The 24,290-nt window shown below is 34.6% G+C and overlaps 1 protein-coding gene across 14 annotated transcripts in view; it reads right to left on the bottom strand.

The window, feature by feature from the left end:
• Positions 1-24,290, bottom strand: part of LOC126832462 (homeobox protein Hox-C12a) — a 45,261-nt gene that overhangs the window by 1,860 nt on the left and 19,111 nt on the right. Inside the window, exons 4-5 of one of the 14 annotated variants that reach the window (XM_050563253.1) lie at positions 5,024-5,248; positions 2,831-2,943 (exon numbers count right to left, since the gene is read on the bottom strand). The exons of 1 other annotated variant lie outside the window; for it this stretch is intronic. In XM_050563253.1, the coding sequence (XP_050419210.1) occupies positions 5,043-5,248 (206 nt within the window). In that variant the 3' untranslated portion in view covers positions 2,831-2,943; positions 5,024-5,042. Of the gene's footprint in view, positions 1-2,599; positions 2,944-5,023; positions 5,249-6,565; positions 7,953-8,236; positions 10,574-13,271; positions 14,717-15,686; positions 16,505-16,540; positions 18,376-18,424; positions 19,100-21,187; positions 22,426-22,616 lie in introns of those variants that run through there. 12 more of the 14 variants (XR_007684714.1, XM_050563246.1, XR_007684715.2 and 9 more) reach the window with 12 other exon arrangements.

The following is a 24,290-nucleotide window of genomic DNA, read 5'->3' as shown; positions in this document are numbered from 1 at the left end:
TTTCTGGTTGGTTATCTTCTGAATTGGGGTCCAATGTCAGCTTAATGGAAGACTAACACAGAAACAAATTTTCTCCAGGAACTGTGCCCCCATACATATTATGTTCTTAAGACTAGATTACAACTGATAGTTTCTGGGGGGGTTGGATGGCTGAATGGTTAGCGTGCGTGCGCTGTATCATAAAGTCTGTCATTGAGTCGACTGGCGTGGTTTCGAATCCCTGGTTGTACGTGACAAGGAGTAGGGTCGCCTGTCCAACCTAGTGGGTTTTTTCCGGGTCCTCCGGTTTCCTCCCACTGCTAAAGACCCCTACGCGCAAGCGAATTATTGAAATAAAATTAAACCATATGTTAGTCCTGAAATGACCTAGTTTGTGTCGAGTGGACGTTAAACCCCAATTTCTCTCTCTCTCTCTGATAGTTTCTCTCCTTATCAGCTCATAAACGATTTCTATACTAACTATGGTAAAGTGCTTCTGGTTGGTTATCTTCTGAATTGGGGTCCAATGTCAGTTTAAAGAAAGACTAACACAGAAACAAACTTCCTCCAGGAACTGTGCCCCCATACATATTATGTTCTTAAGAATAGATTACAACTGGTAGTTTCTCTCCAAAATGAACTAAGCTTTTCTGTAAAGTTTATGCATTATGTAAGAGCTAAATCTACTTATTGAATGTCTTTCTTTTGACTTCAAATGTTATATAAATTATAAGATATTTATTCACATGACAAGCCCATAATCAACTCTCTACATCATTGGATGGTTGTGATTTTGGATGGATTGAAACATGAATACCATTTTTAATTTAAAAAGGATAATCAAGACTTTGTAACAAGGTAGCAGTGATATCTCAGTCATAACTTTGAATTTTCAATATATTCCCTTTTCATTATCTATTTTTAAATTATTATATCGAGAACTGTCAGCTCTTTATCTAAATCTTACATAATGCATCTTTAAAAAATACTTAAATTATACATTGTTTTCATTACATAGTCTACATTTACACCAGTGCCGGACTGGGCCCACCTGTCCACCTGTCAGTGACAGGTGGGCCTAATCTCATTAAAAAAAGTGGGCCTAAGCCTATAAAGAAAAAAGAAAAAGACCTGAATTACTTTGGCTATCCTTGAAGCTAAAGAAATAATTTGTTACTTCTTTAGAGAACAATTAATTATGAGTTATCATCACAGAAATAAACAAATATCATAAGCTCGTGAGGTTCAGGAGCTTATGATGATATTCGTTTACTTCTGTGAGTTCGAAGATTCTCGCTATAGTCTGTGATGTGCGTCAACATAACTGTCAAATACGTGTACTGTATGTATATTATAATTTGCATTATTTTCATCACGGAGAATAAAAGGTTTTTTTGTTTTTGACACTCAAGAGAATTCTCAAATACATATGATAGTGCTCTTAGGTCATTCTGTTATCTTACTGTATCAGGAAATCAAAAATTTGCCTTCTTCTGCTTTGGTCTGAAATGCTTGGAAAATGGGTTTGCGGTTGTTAATTTTCAAAATTTTCCTGGCCCCCCCCCCCCCCCGGAAATGTTTGCGCGCCTTAGGCGCGTACTTGTTTGGGCCTTGGTTAATGACCTGACAGGTGGGCCGACGGGCCACCGGTCAGGCACTGATTTACACAATTTATAGTTCTTGGATTTAATGAGAGAGAAATATGGTTTACATCCACTCGACACAAACTAGGTCTTTTTGGGACTAACATATGATTTCATTTCATTTCTTTAGCGGTGGGAGGAAACCGGAGGACCAGGAGAAAACCCACGAGTTTGGATAGGCGACCCTACTCCCTGTCACGTACAACCGGGGGATCGAAACCACGCCGGTTGACTCAATGACAGACCTTATGATGCAACGCCCATGCGCTAACCATACAGCCATCCGAGCCCCAACCCTTGGGTTTAATGTGTGTAAAAGTAACCTTTTAAAATTATTTAGTAGTCATCAGGCCCGAATAAAGGGTGGGGGGGGGGACTGAGTTGAAGCCAAGGGCTCTAATATTAAAAGGGACCCAAATTTGTGTACCATAAATAAATATGTAATTTATTATATTATATATAATGATTCCAACTAAATCTTTCCATCTATCATACTGATCTACAAAAATTGCATGTGTGTGGGTGTGCCAGACAATAATCAGAATATGCCCTTTTCACTGTTGATGCAAGGGGTCCCAGTGACATTTTCATCCAGGGGCTCCATGCAAGCTTAATCCCAACACGGCAGTCAGGGTATCAAATTAACTAAGAAAGTATGATATATATTAGAGGCATATTATTTTGACCAAGAAAATGAATGTATTTAATTCACAATAACCTTAACTAACATCCTTATCAATATTCCAAGCAATGACCTACAGCCAGTATACTCAGAGTATAACTATTTCTACAGTTATTCTTAAAAGTCCTTGAAAACCAAACACAAACTGAAGTTCCAAAGTCTTTTGCAGATTTGACTCAAATATTGAATTTGATCTAACATAAATATCCCCAATGTAACAGCTTAGATCTCCAAAATTATATTTTAGTTGGCTTAGATCTTCAAAAATTATATTTTTGTTAGCTGAAATCTCCTGTAAGTAACTGAGTATGGTAAGTAAATAAAACAAAGTATAGGGTGCTATGATTAACGGTCAGGTACAAAACGGCCACAGTTACGATTAGATTCCATCTCTAATCTCTTCAAACAATGTATATTATTTTCACTTTTTGTCTTTTCTACGACGTCGATTGAACCAGTTTCTGACGCGCATCGAATCCAGCTTTAATTCTTGAGCCAGTTCCTCATAACGTTCATTTGAAATATATGGCGATGTGAGATACTCGGCTTCTAAACGCTGCAGTTGTTCCTCAGAAAACACAGTACGAAATCGTGGCATAAGACTTTCCATTACTAGCTGAGCCATCGCTTGAGAGTTTCCTGAAAGATAGAGGAAAAACTGATAGTATTCCTTACGATAAAAAACACACATTTCGTTTCCTTCATGAAAATGGTCTGATCAAAAATAAACTATTTAAATTCTTACCTATGCAAGCAAATAAAATTAAAGAATGACATGTATGCGTCTCAAGACCATTTTAAGCAAATGTCTTTTTGCAAGACTTCAGTTGCTACATTTTAAAGAAACATGATTTGTTTTATATAAAAGTTGATATAATACACAACAATTCAAATAACTTCTGAAAACAGGGTCAGTCTTATAATTTTTCAGGCTGTGTTCAAGTCAATTTATTTTAGTGGATTATTAACAAGTAAAAAAAGGGGGAGGGAGAGAGAGAAATGGGGTTTAACGTCTACTCGACACAAACTAGGTCATTTCGGGACTAACATATGGTTTAATTTTATTTCAATAATTTGCTTGTGCGTAGGGGTCTTTAGCAGTGGGAGGAAACCGGAGGACCCGGAGAAAACCCACGAGGTTGGACAGGCGACCCTCCTCCTTGTCACGTACAACCGGGGATTCGAAACCACGCCAGTTGACTCAATGACAGGTCGTATGATACAGCACGCACGTGCTAACCATTCGGCCATCCAACCCCCCAGTAAAAAAAGGAGAATTACTACTATACAAGTACACCTGTAACAGAATACAGACAGACCAATAGCCTTTATTATCATTTCTACTTAGTACTTTATTATTGTGTAAGGCTAGGTTTTCACTGTCGTGCGATGCATTGCGATAGGATTGTTCCTATTGAGTCCAGGATCTGGTATGTGCAGATACGTTTGAATACGTTTCGATACCATCAACACGATTGCTACGACTGACCTCAATATATGATAAGACCTGATAGGATCACCACAATAACTTCGCAATTAAACCATGATTTAAATCAGAGCGTGAATCGTGATAATGGGAACCTAGCAAAATACTTAAACAATCATAAGAGACCTTAAGATACTTTAATTATCATGTTAAATTTTCAGGTGCTAAACCTCTAACACAATGTTTTCCCTAATATTTAAAAACATGAATTATAATTCAATATTGGTCCATTTCAATCAATATTGATGTTGTAATTTTGCCTTGAAAATAAGGGGTACTCAAAATCCAATATCTAAGACACAATGACAATCTTATAATCAGTATACGAGTCATGTATTCTATGGTTTGGGGCATCATTTGTAATGAACAAAGAAAAACATATCCTACAAGACAATGCAGTAAGTAATTAGTAATGACTGATTCACAAACTACAAAATAATAATTAAAAAAATGTGTAGAATTAGCTAAGCTGGCATAAATGACTAGCGTTCAATTGGGCTGTTCACGTATTCGATTAGAAATTACAATAAGTTTTTTAAAACATGAATATTTCTCACATTATATACATTTATATTACATTAATATGTGCTTCTAGACCGATTTTCATCTAATTTAAGGTTCCAAAGAATAGAGTCCTGCATCCTTTAATACTTTACTACGACACAATATGTTAAACTTGCTATCATTGTTGTTGGGTCTAAAGTTTTCTAAATATAAATATATCCCGACAACCCTAATAAACCCAAGGATTAGAAAATAAAACCTAGCTTTGATGTTGTAAATAAACACAAGTTCGCAAACAGGATATTATACATCATCCATATTCAATCATATGGTGAAAAAGGCATTCAAATGTTGCTTAGTAATTCAGTTGACAAATTTAATATTTGGATAAAACATTGTCCTGGCAGCTAATGGAACAACCTGCTTGGTCTTCCCCTTGGACCATAACTATGTTAGCTACCCCTGGATTAGGCATAAATGTCACTTTACAAGATGATCCTGAAACAATCAAATACTGAGTTAAGCTGTAATCTCAATAATGCAATTACAGTTCCATACTAACCAAGGGTAGCTAACATAATAGTGGACGGGACAAAGGTCTAGCTAGATGCAAAATCAACAGAAAACGATACGCCTACCCACAAAAATGAACAAAATATTTTTGTTAAAATAACCCAGTTTTTCCCTACTGTGTGTAAAAAGTCTTGATTATTAATAAATTAGACCTACTCTTATGTCTATTTATAAATTAAGAACTTTTTTTCCTTCTTCTTCTTACAAACCAAGTTCGAACTCGTTCGGCGTCCAAATTTAACATTAGAGCAAGTTCATCATTTCGTTCATTTGAAATATAGTGCGAAGACTGAAACTCTTCTTCTAACCTCTGCAGTTGCTCTGGCGTAAACACAGTTCGGAATCGACATTGCAGTAATTGGCTAAACTGAGAATTGTTACCTGAAAGAGAATAATTTGTGGTCTGAGATATAGCATGCCTTGGTAAATACCCAAAACAGAATTAATTTTCTACTATCCTAGAGATTTTTTAAATGAAATAAAATAATGATGTTTTACAGGACTAAGGAGGATCTGCAGACAGAAACATAATGTGTCAAAGATGATGAACATGGTCCCAATATAGCACTATGTTGAGAAGTATGATAGGTAGTGAGTTTTGTTTTTTTTAGTCTAGGAATATGGTTATTACAGATTTCATGGCTTAGAATATGATAATTACCTGTCGAAATACATGTATATGGATATTAAATATATTCAAATACAGTGCTAATTTATTATTTGAATATTCGATGCTATTCAAATGATTAATTTTTAAAAAAACATTTTTGTTGGTTTTCAGATTTAAGATCTGAGATTATGATCATTACATGATCATTAATTATCACTACAATCCTTGAACTACAAATCTAAGCTAACGATCATTACATACCTTGAACTACAAGTCTAAACTATAAGCCTATTAACAAATGAACAACTTTTTTTTTCTCCTTCTGATAAACCAAGTTCATCATTTCATTCATGTGAGGATTGAAACTCTTCTTCTAATGTTTACAATCTATACAGTAACTTCAGGTCTAAGGATATGATCATTACATATCTCAGAATATAGAAACTGCAGGTCTAAGCCAATGATCATTACATATCTTATAATCCAGTACATGTAACTACAGGACTAGGCCAATGATCATTATATATCTGGGAATATATTTACTGCATCTCTAAGGGCACAATCATTATCTACGGCACAAAAATATGGAAGAGTACAGCAGTCAAAATATGATCACTGACACTGTAACCCAGATATCATTTAATTTCTTTCACATTCGTTTAATATCAAATCATTGTTTAAAAATTTGTAAAAATCCTTTAAAATCACCCAAAATCATCTAATTTGTACAGATAGCTGACTGATTAATTTTGATAATGAGTATCCAATTTACAAGTATTTGATTTCCAGCACGATTCAAAAATTAATCATTATACATCAATGTTTTTGGGTTTTTTTTAACAGTGATCAAGAAATTAAATGCTTGTAAATTGAATACTCCTTATCAAAACTGAATGGTCAGCTTTAAACTGGACACAAGTACAAATTTGATGATTTTGGGTGATTTTAAAGGATTTTTACAAATTTTTAAACAATGATTTGATATTGAATGAATGTGAAAGAAATAAGTGCTAAATACACAAGATTAAATGATATCCAGGTTACAGTGTGATAGAAGCAATAGAAATAAAAATGATTGATATACTATGTCAAGTTTATATTCTTTTATTTAGGAACAGCTAGAGGTATGAGAATCACATTACACACATTTGATACTAGAACTAGGACTCTTAATGAATACTATCATCTTGTATAGAGAATAATATTAGTCACTCATAAGTCTTATATTTGGCTGGCATTACTTTCATTTTCTTTTTTTTAAGATTCAATATCGTTTTGTAAGCATCCATTTCATTTATCACCATCAGAACTATTTGTTTACATCAGTCAACTACAAATCTAGTAGGAGGTTCGTTGGATCAAGATAAAGATGCTCAACTCCCTCAAGGCTTTCAAAATATTAAATTAATATGTTTATGAATATTTGTTTCCAAGTAGTTTCATACTTTGGTCATATTGAGACTAACATACAGTTAAACAGGCCATGGGAGAGAGAGAATGCTATTTTCGCTATTCTTCGAGTCCCAACTACCAAGGATTCTTTTTTGTGCATGCCAACGTGTACAAAAGTGAAGCTCAGTTTTCCATTCGCAAGACTGAGCACCCTTTCCATACCAGCCCTACAGCTGCCACCTCTAACAACTGGGAACTGGACTGAAGTTTTATTTTTTTAAAGTGGCCAGTACCCTGACTAGTGCAGGCACCACTATTGGTGTAGGCATTAAGCGCAGGTACCACTATTGGTATAGGTGTTAAGCACAGTCACCACTATTGGTATAGGCGTTAAAGTCTAAAACCATACTTATGTATAACTAAACTAAACACAACATACAAATGTTAATTTTTCACATTAAATTCAATTAAGAGGCACAAATTTCACAAATACGCAAGGTTTAATTAGTTTAGTTTTGGCTAGGATTTAAAATCTGTGTACCACCCACGCTAGCCATGTTGACAATGTACAGTTAACATCCAGGTTTTCCACACATAAGGTATAGTCTTAAAAGAAATTGGTGGTGACTATCAGATTCTAATATAGCTTCACAATTACACAATTTGTAACAAAGTTATTTGCATCTACTCCTATATTGTTCTATATACATCTGGCTTTTATTGATATATGTATAAATCTATACAGCCTAGTAAGTAGCTATGATTATGGATTTCACACAAAGACAGGGGGGGAGCAGATCATCAACCAATAACCCAAATCCCTCCGCGTTCAGTGATTAATGACAAGTATTGGGGTAAACTTTATTCAAGTGCCGTCCTTTTTCTGTTTTTGGCGTCTGTTCTGAAACCATATTTTGATTCGCTCCTCAGATAAATTAAGGAATTTTGAAAGTTCTACTTTCCGTGTAGGATTAACGTATGGACTCTTGGTGAATTCCTTTTCTAATATCTTGACCTGTTCCTCCGAGAAAACCGTACGGAATCTTGGACCTGAATCAAACAGCCAATTTACTTTGGTTGTTCCTGAAAGAATAGATGGACAAACGTCAAATTTTATTCCGTTGAGGCCAAGAAAATAAACAGACACAACAACCAAGCAGAAAAAAAAAACAGAAAATTTCCGACAAATAAAATTCCCTGCACTTTTGTTTGAATACTTTACAAAGGACAGGAATGGATCTAAATGTCTTGTCATCGAAATATTGAATTTATTTTGAGGCTAATATATAGTTCCTTTTTTCTCTAGTCATGTATTCAATGCAAGAGAAGAGAATTTTGCCCAAACAGCAACATCTCTGACCAGTCTTTATCAAATTTCATCTGACAAGTATGTCAATGTGTTCATGGATTAATCTGACTTCATTTATACCATATAAATACTTTACTTATCAGCCCAGTAGACTCTATCCATGACAGTGGAACTACATTAGGAAGAGAAAAAGAAAGAGTGAGAGAAAGAATAGATTAAATGTCCACTCGACCAATGTCCTGATTATATTGGTCCTCTTCATCATTTCTATTGGTGCAGAAAAGTAGTAAAGATGTTAAACCCAATATCATTTCATTTACTTCTGAAAGGCGCAGGGACCTGTGCGGACATAGCCGACAGCAAACAAATTTTAAAAATAATCATCGTACATTCAGATAAAATAAGATTGATGTATTAAATAGATTTAACCTATTTACACTCTAAGGGATACATTTTTAAAACATTTAATCAAAACCAACAAGCGTATGGTTAAAAATATTATTATTGGACAAAAAAACTGTTTTACAATAAATATACTGTCAAAATCTACATGTTTTATAATTTTTACAAACTATTCTGTTAACATCGATACAGTAACATGTTCATCTGTTACAGCAAAAATTCTTTCACATAAAACAATATATACCAACAATACATATAAACTTACATCAGGCCAGGGAATATATCTCCAAGGAATGTGACCATTTCTAGCATTATCCAAATTTCTATATTTATTTTTAAGTGTTACAACTATTACCAGTACACATAAAAACTATGTATTAGTCATGTTTTAAGATTAATTTCTTTGGAATTCTAATTTTATTTCATGTAAATTTGCTGACAGGTAAGTTCTCCAGTCTGTTTATTTCACTGCCAGTCAAGAATGACGACTGACAATCAGATATATTGAAACATAATTGTAAGTGAAATGGGGTTTTAATGTATTATTCTGCTCTGAAGACGAGCATATGCCATACTGTGTGCTATGAGGAAAATTTTACCCAGACAGCAGTGCTACGGCCTACTCTTACATCGAATTCCAACTGCTAAGGGTTCTTTTATGTGCATGCCAATGTGTACACATTACCTTGATTTTCCATCAAATCTGAATGACTAGAAGCATCACTGGACATACCATAAACAAGAAATACATGTGTGTGATAATTACCTATAAAATACGACATTACCCTTGATCCTTGGAGGCAGATGCTAACTCAATAAACCCACTGCCAGGATTGAAACCAGGTTCACGTCAGTCGACAGTCCAGTGCCATTACTAATCGACTACTGTGGCCCCTCTTACTGTAGGGATCCCGTTATACCAGATACACATGTAATGGAATGTTCTATTGAGATTAAGATAGTTATTTGTTATTAAGACATTCTTGCAAGTGTATGTTGTTTCATTTTGTTTTGTTTGTGGTGGGGTGGGGGGAGAATCTATCACATAAATACACTACTTCAATACCATTATTTACATGCTACAAAAGTAATTAATATTTCATAGTTCAATGTGCAATGCAAACAGGTTCGTTCTCTATTTTTGTCCAACCAAGGGTACTCTCTAATTTTTTCACACAACAGTCCCAACTGATCGTAACTTTGAAAGTTTCAATCATAAAGCATCCTGCATGGGGTCAGGATATGGTTATAGACATGACTAATGATCAAAATGAGAATGCCTTTAAAATGTAACTTAGTTCACTATTGGCAAAACCGCTATACAATTATTTATCTCTTAATACTAAAACACAGGTGCAATTATTCTCCTGTCGAATGCAGTTTTTGATTGCAACAAGTCAGAACTTTGTTTTTATGAACTAGAAATAGCAAAGTGTGAATTAATATTTTTTTGAGTAGATTGAATTTTCAAGTTATAACAAAACTAAAGTGTGAATCAATGTCTAACATAATTTTCTATATGTTTTAGTGCACCAAATTTTTTGTAAGTTGGTGTGTTTGGTTTATAGAGCTATGGATTAACAAAATATTTTACAGTGTCTTCGATTTTTTTAAGTATTTTGATCCTTATCAATATCATCCACAGGTGATACCACCATAACTTTAATATCACTATCTGTATCACTATTTCCACTGGTACATGTATCACTATTTGGCGCATTGAGTATCACATTATCGGTTTCCGAAGCATTTTCAACGAACATTTGTAAGTCCGGTCTTTTAAACTTCTCCAAATCAGGATCAGACTTTTTGGGTCTTTGTCTGCGATTTTGGAACCATTTGGATAAAGTTTCAATCGTCATGTCTAAGGCTCCCGATAATTCTCGTTTCTGTACTGCCGTCAGGTATGGCGACATCTGAAAGACCTCTTCCAGTGTCTGCAGTTGGAAATGGGTGAACACTGTTCGGCTTCTTTTGGCAAATCGGAACATATCTGAAAGCAGAAAATGTGCTGTTCAGGAGAGGTTCTGTCTTTAATTCAAATTGAATGTCGAGATCTGGGTCTTTATGATGTAATAAATGTGTATTGGAATTAAAAAAAGACAGACATTTATTAATTCTTTACCAATCCAGATATCAATATTCAATTTTTTTTTTTATTAGCAATTCATTCAATTACCCAATAACCAGATTCTTCGATATTTTCTACATATAAATTACACTAAACAACAATTGCAAAAGAATGATTTGGCCAAAAATAACACCTATTTTGATATTTAAAGAGATGTCACAAATTTGTCAGAGGGTTCGTTGAGAGAGAGAGAAAGAGAGAGAGAGAGAGAGAGAGAGAGAGATTGGGTTTAACCAATACTCGACACAAACTAGGTCATTTTGGGACTAACATATGGTTCTATTTTATTTCAATAATTTGCGACCCTATTCCTACAAGGAGTGACTTGATAATCATGATAATCACTTACCATTATAACTTTGAATAGTAATTAAATATAGGATTAAAGATGAGAGAGAGAGAAATGGGGTTTAACGTCCACTCAACACAGACTCGAGGTCATTTCGGGACTAACATGGTTTAATTTTATTTCAATAATTCGCTTGCGCGTAGGGGTCTTTAGCAGTGGGAGGAAATCGGAGGACCCGGAGAAAACCCACAAGGTTGGACAGGCAACCCTACTCCTTGTCATTTACAACCAGGGATTCGAAACCACGCCAGTTGACTCAAAGACAGGCCTCGTGATACAGCGCGTGCGTGCTAACCATTCGGCCATCCACACCCCCCCCCCCCCCGGATTAAAGATGAAAGATTGGATAAACATATTGCTACATCACATCACCTATTATTATCATCTTTCACTTGTCACAATTTTACTTTAACAGAAACAACCATGTGAGGTACAACATTTGTGGCCAAACAGCAAAAGTTATACGCACTATCAACATTAAAGGATTTTTAACATGTAATGACATGTGTTTGGTGTAAGACATCTTTTTTTTTTTATATCCAACTGACCAGTGTGAGAGAGAAATGGGTCAAAACCGTGTACTCAAAAAAAAAAATTGGTCATTTCTGAACTAACAAATGAACCATCTTCATAATTCTCGTGTGTGCAGGGGTCTTTGATAGTGGTAACAGTCCTTCACATTTTTGAAATCATGCAGGAGCCATAAAATGTTCCTGCCAATTTCAGAAATGAGAAAAAAACTCCTGTGAAAATCTTTTCTTAATTACACTGTGAGAGTAACTCCACATTTTCATGAAATAAGGCGAGTCAAATTGTATTATGCTTTAGTCTTGTTTATTAATCTGAATATTTAGGAAAGTGATTTAGCTAATTTGCAAGAGTCTGTAATGACTCCAGCGAAGTAAAGTCGAGGTGCGTCGTGAGAAGCCAGAGTGAAAGAGCACCGTAAACATGAAGGACTGTTGTAGGAAACTGGATAGCTCTGATAAATACAAGGTTAGATCAAATCCAAGCCACATGACTAAATGACACCCAATCCCACTACTAATGAGAAATTAATCCCCTTGTCACTTGTTTATCTAGTCTTAAAATATAGGTATATAACATCATCCTTTGATGTTGGTGTACCAATATTACAAATAATACTACGGGCAACTTGCCAACCATACACTATTTCATAATAGGTGAAATATTGGACTTGTGTAATTTAAGTTGTTTAATCATCCCAAGGAAGACATTGCACAATATACTGAAATATATTGGTGCAGTATCAATATTTAATTTTTAGTCAAGCCTGTACCATTACAGGCCCGGAACTGTAGAGTGCAGTGGACACTTACGGCTGGCCCCTGGATCAATTCACTTTGATATTTGTTTATTTTTTGCAATGTCTATATTCTGTCTTGTTCGCAGGTTTATCTTGTATTGTAGTGTGTAGTGCAGTCCACCTGCACTTACTATAAATGTCTCAATTTAACCCATTAAAACACACATAGGCACAATTCGGGACTGACATATGGTTCCATTTTATTTCAATAATTCGCTTGAGCGTACTTCGCGTAGGGGTCTTTGGCAGTGGGAGGAAAACTGGAGGACCCGGAAAAAACCCATGAGGTTGGACAGGCGACCCTACTCCTTGTCACGTAAAACCGAGAAATCGAAACCACGACAGTTGACTCAATGACTGACCTTATGATACAGCGAGCACACGCTAACCATTCGGTCATTCAACCCCCCAGTCTTGTTTGATGACAATCTGATTTCATTGAAAATTTAGTGTCTGTTGATCAAACGAGTGTTGCCATATAAATGATTTTGTGTTCCAGTGAAAATTTAGTTACTAAATAACATAACTTCCACTTCATCTTTTGAAAGAAATATGATCGGAAGTAGTATTACTAGTCAAAATACTTTACTTTGAACTAAATCAAAGAGGTTTAGCTATGTTTATATCCAAATTTCTATTTTTTTTGCAATATTTTCTGTCTTTACTCCAGCCATGTTCCAAAAAAGAATACTTCCATTTGAGACGAGTGTTTGATTCCCCATAAGCAACAAGAAAGAATTTAACTAATTGTTTATTAGATAACAGCATCTTTAATAGGGCAAGATGAATTCGCCAAAATCACACCACAAGCAATATTGGTCAAAATTTTCGGTACAACAAGCATTGTATTTGTCAAAGTTAGGGAACAAATGAACTCTCAGATATAAAATATTTATAATATTTATTCAAAACAGATTTTCTAACATAAAATATTTTGATTTACTATAGTCTAAATCAGACTTTCTGGTGGCCAAATTTCTAATACTGATTAACTGGAGAAAGAAAATTATGTTAGAAAGATGGGTGTATGAACACAAGGCACAGTGAAAAATTACACCAGATTTTTCAGAAGAAATATTTATTAGCAATACAAATCTAGACCAAACAGAGTCTGTAGTTTATATTGTAACTGGCTGTCCTGCTGTTCGCAAACTCCATATGACATTTTGATATCATTTTATATTTGTTGCTGTCAAACAATCATGACTACATTTTTTTAAAAACATTATCAAATATTAGAGACATTTTAAAAAATTATCGAGACTTAACATTGTTGAATAACTCAATATGCAGCACATCCAAGTAAACCTGGCATACACCATTGAGTGAATGTGAAATATGAATAAACAAACTGCATAAAAGGTGTCTAGTAAAAAAGATATTGCTGTGGATGAATTCTTTAGTTGAGTAGCAATTTGAATCAATCATTTCTGTCAATAAACATCAACATTACATACATGAGTATTATAAGAGAGATTCTGTACTCAACTCAGTAATGCGATAAAATTAAAATCACTAAATTCACATTATCTTTTATTCTTCACACATTATAATTATAGTAAAAGTCGTTTGGTGTATCATCTATTTATTATATTAGTCAGGTCTATATTTAACCTGGATTATATTTGTTGATTTGTTTTGTGTCTTCATTTAATATTAACGTCTTTAGATAAAGCAAGTGTTGAAATATAACTAAATTTCTGTTACACTATCGACACAGTAAGCCAAAACATAACCTAAATTTAATCTTTCGAAACAAAATTTTTTTGATATGGAGCCTGCTCCATCACAACGATAATGGAAATAATAAATAAATCAGATAAAGTCAAATTCAATACTTTATCTTTTTATAAAACAATATTTATTTATAGAAACTGTTTAGATCACATTCAGAATCCTTTAGACACCCTCTACAAACATTTTGTCAAAATCAGAGTATCTTTCCTTAATGAGCATCTCGACTTGTACTTATATTTTGTTTTCTCTAAATATTTAACTTTCCAAACTCATTAGTGCTTGCTTTTACTGAATAAGCATTTTGTCTTATGAGCTGTTAAATGGGAACGAAAACCATATGTTTTTCCACAAGTACATGCATATGGTTTGATATTGGTGTGATTGTTCATGTGACCATCATACTGATTTTTACTTGAACATCCTTTATTACAGATCGAACACTGATACTTAAATATGCCTAGATGACTATTCATGTGATCTTTATAACCTCCGAAACTTTTAAAATCCTTTACACATATATCACAATGAAGGGTGGTGCCGGTCGAATAGTATAAACTGTCCTCTTCCCTTTCAGCAACCTCACCAGGTTCTACTGAAAATATAAAAGAACACTTTACTAATCTACGACAGCCACATCAACGCAAGTGTATTAAGGAAGTAGATGAAGTTCGCACACGCTTATCCATGCAAAATCAAATTGAGAAGCGAGATATTGTTATTCTGTGTTAAACTATTGACTACATGTAATTTAAAGTGATAGTTGCTTCTTTTTTCAAAGTTACAAATTTGAAATATGTTAAATCAAAACCTTAAAACATATGGAATCTATACACAGTCCTACCATGTTAATGAATTATCCGAATAATCCTAAAATTCACTATTTTAGTTGCGAAATTTGCAAATATATCATTTTCAAGTTGAATTTAAAGCTGAGCTTTGCCAATTCCATGGGAAGAAGGAAGGAATTCCCACCCGGTGTCGCTAGTAAAAACTTGGTTCCATGTGACCTTATCGATTGTAAGAGAACCGATCGAGATTAAATTCCATATCAACGACAAAATCTAAGGTTTGTCAACAAACCAGTTCGTAATGTATGTACAGAAATGAAATGAAATGTGGTTTAACGTCCTACTCTTCTGCACCTAACCTGAGCTAATTGAAGACGGGCATACGCCATACAGTGTGCTATGAGGGAAATTTTGCCCGGGCAGCGGCGCTACGGCCTACTCTTATATCGAATTCCAACTGCCAAGGGATCTTTTACGTGTACACGGGACCTCGGTTTTTCGTCCCATCTGAACGACTAGGCAGGTGTCCTTCTCAGGCATGTATGTACAGTAAAACAATGCTGTAAGGTAAACAATGCAACTATTGCTTTATTATTTACAGAACTGTTTGAGAAAAATAATAATAAATTCTATTAAATTTGGTGTTTTCTTTTGAAAGTGCTTATGTCTACACGGAACAACAATAAGTAAACAAACAAATATACTGATCTTTTGTAATCACGAACCCAAAATAATACATTTGAATCAGACTGATAAACACTTTACTTTGCCTACCTAAACCCAACATTAGGAGCTACTCACTAACATAAACCAGAGTCAATTCACAAATGTCCCAGCCATAGAAGCTAATCAATGATTCATGCCATAATAGTTTTTCGGTACACCATAAAACATGAGCTTTGTTTAATCCACTCCGCACATCATAATAATTTACATAGATCACACAAATCTTATGTTTTAAAAATCATTCTCACATACACTGTACATGTATGTTAATATAAGTAGCAACACATGACCGGTGACATGCGTGAGGAAAAGTATGCCGACAACCGGTATTTCTTTGAAAAATCTTTTGTATGTCAGTTATGGTAGTTCACATACCATTTGATTGATATTTCTTTCTTTTTGAACATATCTGTTTTGTGAACAGATTCCACTCTCTTTTTGTCATTATTTTGTATGAGTAAAAGTCTCACATGGCTAACAATTTTTCTTGTACTCGTTCAGATCTCCACATGAGTTCATATTAGTAGGATTCCTGCATGTCAACTGATGACTTTTCATATTTGATTTGTATCGATATCCCCTTCCACACAAATTACAAACATGAGGTTTAGTATTAGTATGGATGCTAACATGGCCTTCCAACTGGTTACGATTGATGCAAACTTTATAACAAACTGGACAAACAAAACGTGATAATCCTTGATGTGTTATGATGTGACGTTCAAACTCGTCAGAAGTCTGACAAACTTTTGGACACTTAGGGCAACTAAAGCTTCCTACTAGAGTATCTGATTTTCTCCAACTATCAACGTTGAAAGACCCCTCCTGGGCATTTGGATTATTGTCTTGGAAAGATAGATTAGTGTCTGAAATTATAGATAAAAAGAACCAAGAATTACATTGCTGTTTCAATCTAAACATTGAAATTTTGAGTAAGAAAGGTGAAATATACAGAATTGTTAAGTGCATTAAATTGAAGGGTTTTGAAGAGTACTTTTAGTTCAATGTTCACATGCAAAATTGTATTCGCTGATAATAAATACACTTTGGCTTATTGTTTGTTCTTCAATGTTACTTTCACTTTATAATTCTAGTTAGGATCCATGCTCGATATTTAAACCAAATCATCCTAAATTACAAAATCAAACCGATTTCATCTATTTGTCTAAATTATGGCATCAAAATGTGTTACAAAACTTTGCCCATCCAGAATAACCATCCATGAAACTGTTCTGTTACCTGAAGTCATTTATCTACAAAAACTAGTGAATTACATTTAGTTTTTACTATTTATTAATATTCTTCACATAATAAAATGTCCATTGTTAAACATACAAAAATATCAAATGTACACCTCAAGTTGAACATATTAAATTCTGAACCAAAATCATCAAGGTTTTGCTTTAAAATATAAATACAATCAATAAACATGAAATTATTCACATATTGTAGCAATATTGTCATTGCGACATTGTTTTCAATTTATAGGCAAGGAATAGAGAAATAAGATGGCATTATATTTCATTAATTAATATCTTTGGTGGCAAGTTATTAAATTCACATATATGTAGAATTGTACTAAATTCAACTTAGTCTGTAATTGACAGTTGACACATAAAAAGAGTTATTTAGCCAAAACATGTGTCTATAAAATACGAGATATCACGTGCATGGAAATTTGCCATTGCATCATTGGGTTTAATTTAACCAATCATTTTGTTAATTACACAAGATCAGGGCCATGAACACACTTTATTATGTGTGATATACGTCAGTGCTATATAAGATATCTATTTGAAACTTTCAAGCAGACTTCCATTAGATTCCAGAGAGGTTCCATCTGAGTTCCTAGATGACTGTAGTTAGCATTGTAATCTGTGCTATGCTTGTATACCTGTATTCGGCTATGCTATATAAAATGTAAAAACGAACTGTTGCATTGTTATAACTGAGAAGACAAACGTCTTAAGAAAACTGTAATAAGTAAATACACCACATGAAGCAGAAGTAAAGAAAGCTGGAGACAAATTCTAGACGATCACAAGGTTACAGAAATATGTAATAAGAAAAGATGCATGGGTCGTACGTAGGATGTGGCGACCGGTTTTTGGAATCCCCGCTTTCCACGTCAGACAGAAGGCCCATGGTGCTACAATATCTGCAGTAACATTATGACTAAATATACTTTGGGGAAAATTTTAGCAAAATAACTTCACAAGATCTAAGATATTTCATTGGATCACAGCTGGATAATGACTGTTATCTCACTTAACACTCTTTTTGTTTCTTCCATGTTTCCATAAACAAATCTACATAATTAACAAAGATAAAGTCAAGTTTATGATCTGATTTAAAACAATAACACTCTTTTCCTCTCTCTCATTCACAGTTCAGAATTTACAACTGGAATCATACACTTCAATCTTTTGATATAAGAGTTCTTTATTATAACACTACAAATTTTCTTCTTCCACTGTTCTGAATTTACACAATTTAGTTGTGTGTTTTTTCAAATCTGAATTATATGCATAGCTTTTTCCACACAAATAACAAACATGAGGTTTTGAGTTGGTGTGTGAGTTTATGTGGCCTTCTAACTGATTATAATTAACGCACATCTTGTTGCACATATAACACACGTATTTACCATTTGTTGACTTAGGGGTATTTGCACTAGTTGACTTCGAACAATCGACAAATTGACTATGGCTGTAATTTTGATGCCACATATTTAAGTCTGAAAAATAAGAGAAAACTTGTCTTTATTCTTCAGACTTAACAGTAACATGTAATACAATCTAAAGACATCAAAATCCGAGGCTGAGGTCCCATGGTGAATTACATTTGAATTGACTTTGGATACTACTCCACTTGACATTTCTTAAAATTTGGATGTTAACAATAAGTAGTATTCTTAAAGTTTGGGTAAAATTCTCATTGTTTACAGAACAATTCCTTGATCTACATTAGAAAGAGTTCTGTGCTGATATGTTGCACACTGAAGCACTAATAAAATACTAATTTATGTTCTCTTGTTTCAAGAATTAACCACCTGTTGGTACAAGATCTGAACCTATTTGCTTCTAGTTACTAGAATCTACAGCTAATGATCATTTACCTTGACAATTCAGCTTCATTCTACTGTGTGTATCATTAACCAGTACCTTTACATTTCAACAGAATTTTATGTTCTCGGTAATGAGCTACATACGCAAAACCTTTTCCACATACTTCACAAGTATGGGGCTTCTTATTTTGATGCATGTTTATGTGTCCATCTAGCTGATTTCGACTTGCACAGCCTTTTTGGCAGAATGGACAGGTGTAGCGATAAATTCCTAAATGTGAATTCATGTGACCTTTGTAACCTTGCTCCGTAATAAATTTTTTCTGACAAATGTCACAAAAGAGTTTAGTACGATCACCTGACCCATCAGCTGAATGACCAATATTACCAACACCTGCAACAGAAAAAACGAAGAAAAACCAAATCAGACATGATGACCGACCATAGCTCTTCGTAATCCTGGACAACAATAAATAAACTGACCTTAATGTGTCAGGTTTCAAATGTTAACTACTTCTTAATAGCAGACAGGATATAATTACTCCTTTTGAAAAAAAAACTTTTTCTATAGAAATAAAATATAGCTCAACCCCATTATATTTCATTTTACATGTAAAAATACCATCATCCATAAACGTACATTTCCACGATAGCTGAGATACTAAATACAGAACCATTAATATATTCAAACTTGTACTGTGATTATTGGGACATAACTTATTTTCAGTTGTTTCATTTTCCAATATCATGGCTTTTTTCACTTTTATTCAAAACAAGAGCATCGCTAACGCAGCAATATACGTCCACATTCCTGTTTTGTTTGATATGGTCCAGTTTGCATTGAGGGTCTGTGATATAAAACTGGGTTGTAGGACTGCTATCAGTTTAACATTTCGTTCACATTAACAGAACACCATTTTTATTTTAAAACAAGGTATGCAAAGTTTCAAAAGGATCTGTTAAGAATTGCGGTCTGTAGGCAAAACACAAGACACGCAAACATTAGGCGTGGCTCTGTCCCAAGGGGTTGAGCATGCACCAAAAATAATAATAGAGGTCAGCCTTAGGATTAAGGAATAAATATAAAAAAGTAGCCTTAGGCTATAAGGAATAAGTATAAAAAAGTTTTCAAGATGATCGATTAAGAAATGCGGTCTGCAAGTGACACACAAACATAAAAAAAGAAAATGGGCGTAGCTCTGCCCCTGGGGGTTGGGTATTCACCACAAATAATAGGGATGTTCCTTAGGATAGAAGGAATATGTATGCTAAGTTTCAAGGTGATACGATAAGAAATGCGATCTGTAGATGACAAACAAATAAATAAATATTAGGGATGGGCGTGGCTCTGCCCCTGCCGGTCGGAAATGCACCAAAAACAATAGGGATCATCGTTAGGGTATAAGCAATTCATATGAAAATTTTTCAAGACGATTGATTAAGAATTGTGGCCTGTAGGTGACACACAGACATAAAAAGAAAAGAAAATGGGCGTGGCTCTGCCCCTGGGGGTCGGGCATGCACCCTAAACGATAGGGATGTTCCTTCGGGTACAAAGAATAAGTATGAATAGTTTCAAGATGATACGTTAAGAAATGTGGCCTGTAGACGACAAACAAACAAATACAAAAAATGGGCGTGGCTCTGCCCCTGGGGGTCGGGCATGCACCAAAAACAATAGGGATCATCCTTAGGGTATAAGGAATAAGTATGTAAAGTTTGAAGATGATCACTTAAGAATTGCGCCCTGTAGGCGACACAAAGACACACGAAAAGAAAATGGGAAATGGGCGTGGCTCTGCCCCTGGGGGTTGGGCATGTACCCCAAACGATAGGGATGTTCCTTAGGGTACAAAGAATGTGTATGCAAGATTATAAGTTAAGAAATGTGGCCTGTAGACGACAAACAAACAAATACTAGAAATGGGCGTGGCTCTGCCCCTGGGGGTCGGGCATGCACCAAAAACAATAGGGATCTTCCTTGGGGTATAAGGAATAAGTATACCAAGTTTGAAGAAAATCCAGTAAGAATTGCGCCCTGTAGGCGACACAAAGACACACGAAAAGAAAATGGGCGTGGCTCTGCCCCTAGGGGTTGGGCATGCACCCCAAACGATAGGGATGTTCCTTAGGGTACAAAGAATGTGTATGCAAAGTTTCAAGATTATTAGTTAAGAAATGTGGCCTGTAGACGACAAACAAACAAATACTAGAAATGGGCGTGGCTCTGCCCCGGGGGGTCGGGCATGCACCAAAAACAATAGGGATCTTCCTTGGGGTATAAGGAATAAGTATACCAAGTTTGAAGAAAATCCATGAAGAATTGCGCCCTGTAGGCGAACCACAGACACACACACACACACACACACATACACACATACACACACACACACACACAGACAGGGGCGACGGCATAATACGTTCACATTATGAATGTGGACGTATAACAAAAAAATATTTAACTAGTCATGGTTTCCATGTTTTGCTATCTCCAAGTTATGGATGGTCCATAAACTGCTATGTATTGACACTTGCACCATTACAGCTGACATCCAACACATCGCTGGGAGTACAGATGAGAATTTCTATCCATTTTGGTTTCATCAAAATTATCAAAAAAAGTTACAGGGAAGTACATGTAAATGTGACCAAGAAAAGGATTTGGGCTGATTGATTTAATTTCAGATTTATATATCAAATAACATTGCACATCGATTTGACAATCCACCACATGTCATGACCTGAAATCCTTCATGATAAAATAGTAATCAATACAGAATTTGCAGTCCATTTTATTTTCACCAACATTTAGAACACTTGAAACAGAGAGAGAGAGAGAGAAATGTCCACGACAGAAACTAGGTCATTTCGGGATTAACACATGGTTCAACATTATTTCAAAAAGTCGGTTGTGAGTAGGGGTCTTAGGCAGTGGGAAGAAACTGAAAGACCCGGAAAAAACCCACAAGGTTGGACAGGCGACCCTTCTCCTTGTCACGTACAACCGGGGAATTAAAAACTACGTCAGATGACTCAATGACAGACCTTATGATATAGGGTGCATGTGCTAACCATTCGGCCATCCAATCCCCCTCACTTGAAACATTTCTAATCATTTTTTGCAATAGTACCATCGCTTGTTAAAAGTCTCTAGAATCCAAGGAACTGCATTCTTTGTCAGAGAAAATTGGTCTCCGAAAATAAATGACCATTCACAATAATAATAAATTCACAGAGAACACATAAAAAGTACATTTGATTCTATCAATTACAAACACAATGTTAGTACTTCTTTTTATCAGTTCTTAAAAAAAATCCATCTTTGTAACATTTATTTACTGTTCTTTATACATAAAAACATTGATAAAACTTTTCACACATTTTTCACAATGTTAGTACTTCTTTTATGTCAGTTCTTAAAAGATCCATCTTTGTAACATTTACTATTTTTCCTATTACAGTGTCTTTTATACGTAAAAGCATAGTTAAAACTTTTCCCACATTTTTTACAAGTGTGGGGCTTATTATTTAAATGGGTGTTAACATGTCCTTCGAGCTGGTTTCTACTCGCACAACCCTTTTGGCAAAGCGGACATGTGTAGCGATAAATTCCTAAATGTGTGTTCATGTGATCATTATAACCTTGTATGGTTTTGAAAACCTTCTGACAAACATCACAAGTTAAATTACGATATCCTGAATCATCTGACAGACCAGCAACTGAAAAAATGAAAAAAAAGGAATTGAGCAACTGTAACCTCACGCAATGATAAAATTATTTTCTTTTCCATTCTATTAAGCACTTATAATAATTGCAGGTTATTAATACATATCTTCTCGTCATATTTCAACATGTGGGGGGTTATATAGTCTAATTTAAAAACAAAACAAAAAAATACTTATGAGCTTTTATTTCAAATTTTAAAGTTTAGAAATTTTAAACAAAACATTGTTCAAGAGACAAGGTTGGCTATCTATTTATCAAGCCCAGAAATAACTGAAAACATTTAACACTCCAATTTATTTTTTGTAATTTAACTTAGGTTTTATGATAAAAAAAAAAGGACCCAGCAAACACTAAAATTTCTTTGGCGCCAACAGTGTGATATCTTGTTGGGGGGAAAAACATCACACTGATTCTCATCTTGGCGGTGATCGCACCTCACGCACAATAATTTCTTATCAAAGTTATGGTAAATGGTGATGTTTATTGAAGCATTCATAATACAATGAGTTATTTACAGAAAGCTAAATTCAGTTGCATACATCAAAGGTCTAAACAAACCATCTCACTGATGATATCAGATATCAAAGCATGGATTGTTCATAATAGATTGTCTGCCACTAGCGCTCATATAGAAAACAAAATATTCGGTAACAATTACGATTACCAATTAAAATACAGATGCAACGTCATGACGTACCAATAATACATTAGTTTATACTAGATGAAACATTGGATTCGTGTGACAATTTCATTGAAATGCATGTGGGGGGTAGTGTCTGTATTTTAAGTTGTTTAATGGTCTGGAGTAAGACATAGTATAATGTGCAGTATTAATATATTACTTAATGTCTCGCTCTCAGCCATTAAACCATACAGACAGCCCAAATTATACATGTAGGAACAGAATATCACCAACAAAAATAATCCTTTGCGTGTGCAAGCCTTTAACGTGTTATAAATATCATCCAATCATTAACCCCACTAGTCACCCCAATATAAGCTAAATTCCCCACAAAATAAAGCTCTGAATACTAATAACAGACAATCTGAAGTGTTCATCAGCGACTCATACTCCAATAAGCTTATAGCTATAACTCCCATAAAAACCCACAAAACAAAGTCTTGAATATTCTGATAAGTCAATCAATTCATGTTATCTAAGCACCTTTTTAAAAGTAAAGTAAAAGAGATATCAAGGTAGTTAATAACTGTCAAGTTCAGTAGAAGCAAATATATTGTAATGTGAGTTATCTATGTTATTTACATACCAAAATTTAAAGTTTTTATTTTATTGATAGAACTATATAGATAGAACTCAATGACCGTTGAATACTGCTCGAGTCATTCAATGGTTCAAGAGAGAGTTTCACTGCGCTATCACTCGTGGAATGCGGAAGGGATACACTCAAGTGAACCACTGAATAACCTGGGCGGTATTCAATGGTCACTGAGTTCTGTTTTTATTCTATAACTAATTGCAAATCTCAAAATACACTGTACTATCCAGATTATCAACAACAAAAAAATCACCAAAAACTTTAAAATTCATCATACCTTCTGCAATTTTTTCTTTCTTTTTTACAAAAATTGTCGTTGCCTCGTGGTGACGTCATTACAGTTTGACGTAATTCTGAAAGTGACGTCATTCCAGACAAAAGTAGTGTGTGTCTAAGCCATTGAATACAACCATAGGTTATTCAATGGCTGTATTCAACGGCTGTATTCAATGATATTGGCTCGTATTTGCATGTAGTTATAGAATAAAATGTGTTTTCTATCATCACACATCTATTTATTTTGGTTGATGCTGTGCACAAGGCAGAGAATGCTTACTCTTTTCAAAATGCCTGATACTACT

Source organism: Patella vulgata, chromosome 9, assembly GCF_932274485.2.
Source record: "Patella vulgata chromosome 9, xgPatVulg1.2, whole genome shotgun sequence".
NCBI classification, from domain to species: Eukaryota; Metazoa; Mollusca; class Gastropoda; family Patellidae; genus Patella; species Patella vulgata.
The sequence above is the reverse complement of the archived record's forward strand: the minus strand, read 5'-3'. Positions and strand labels throughout refer to the sequence as shown.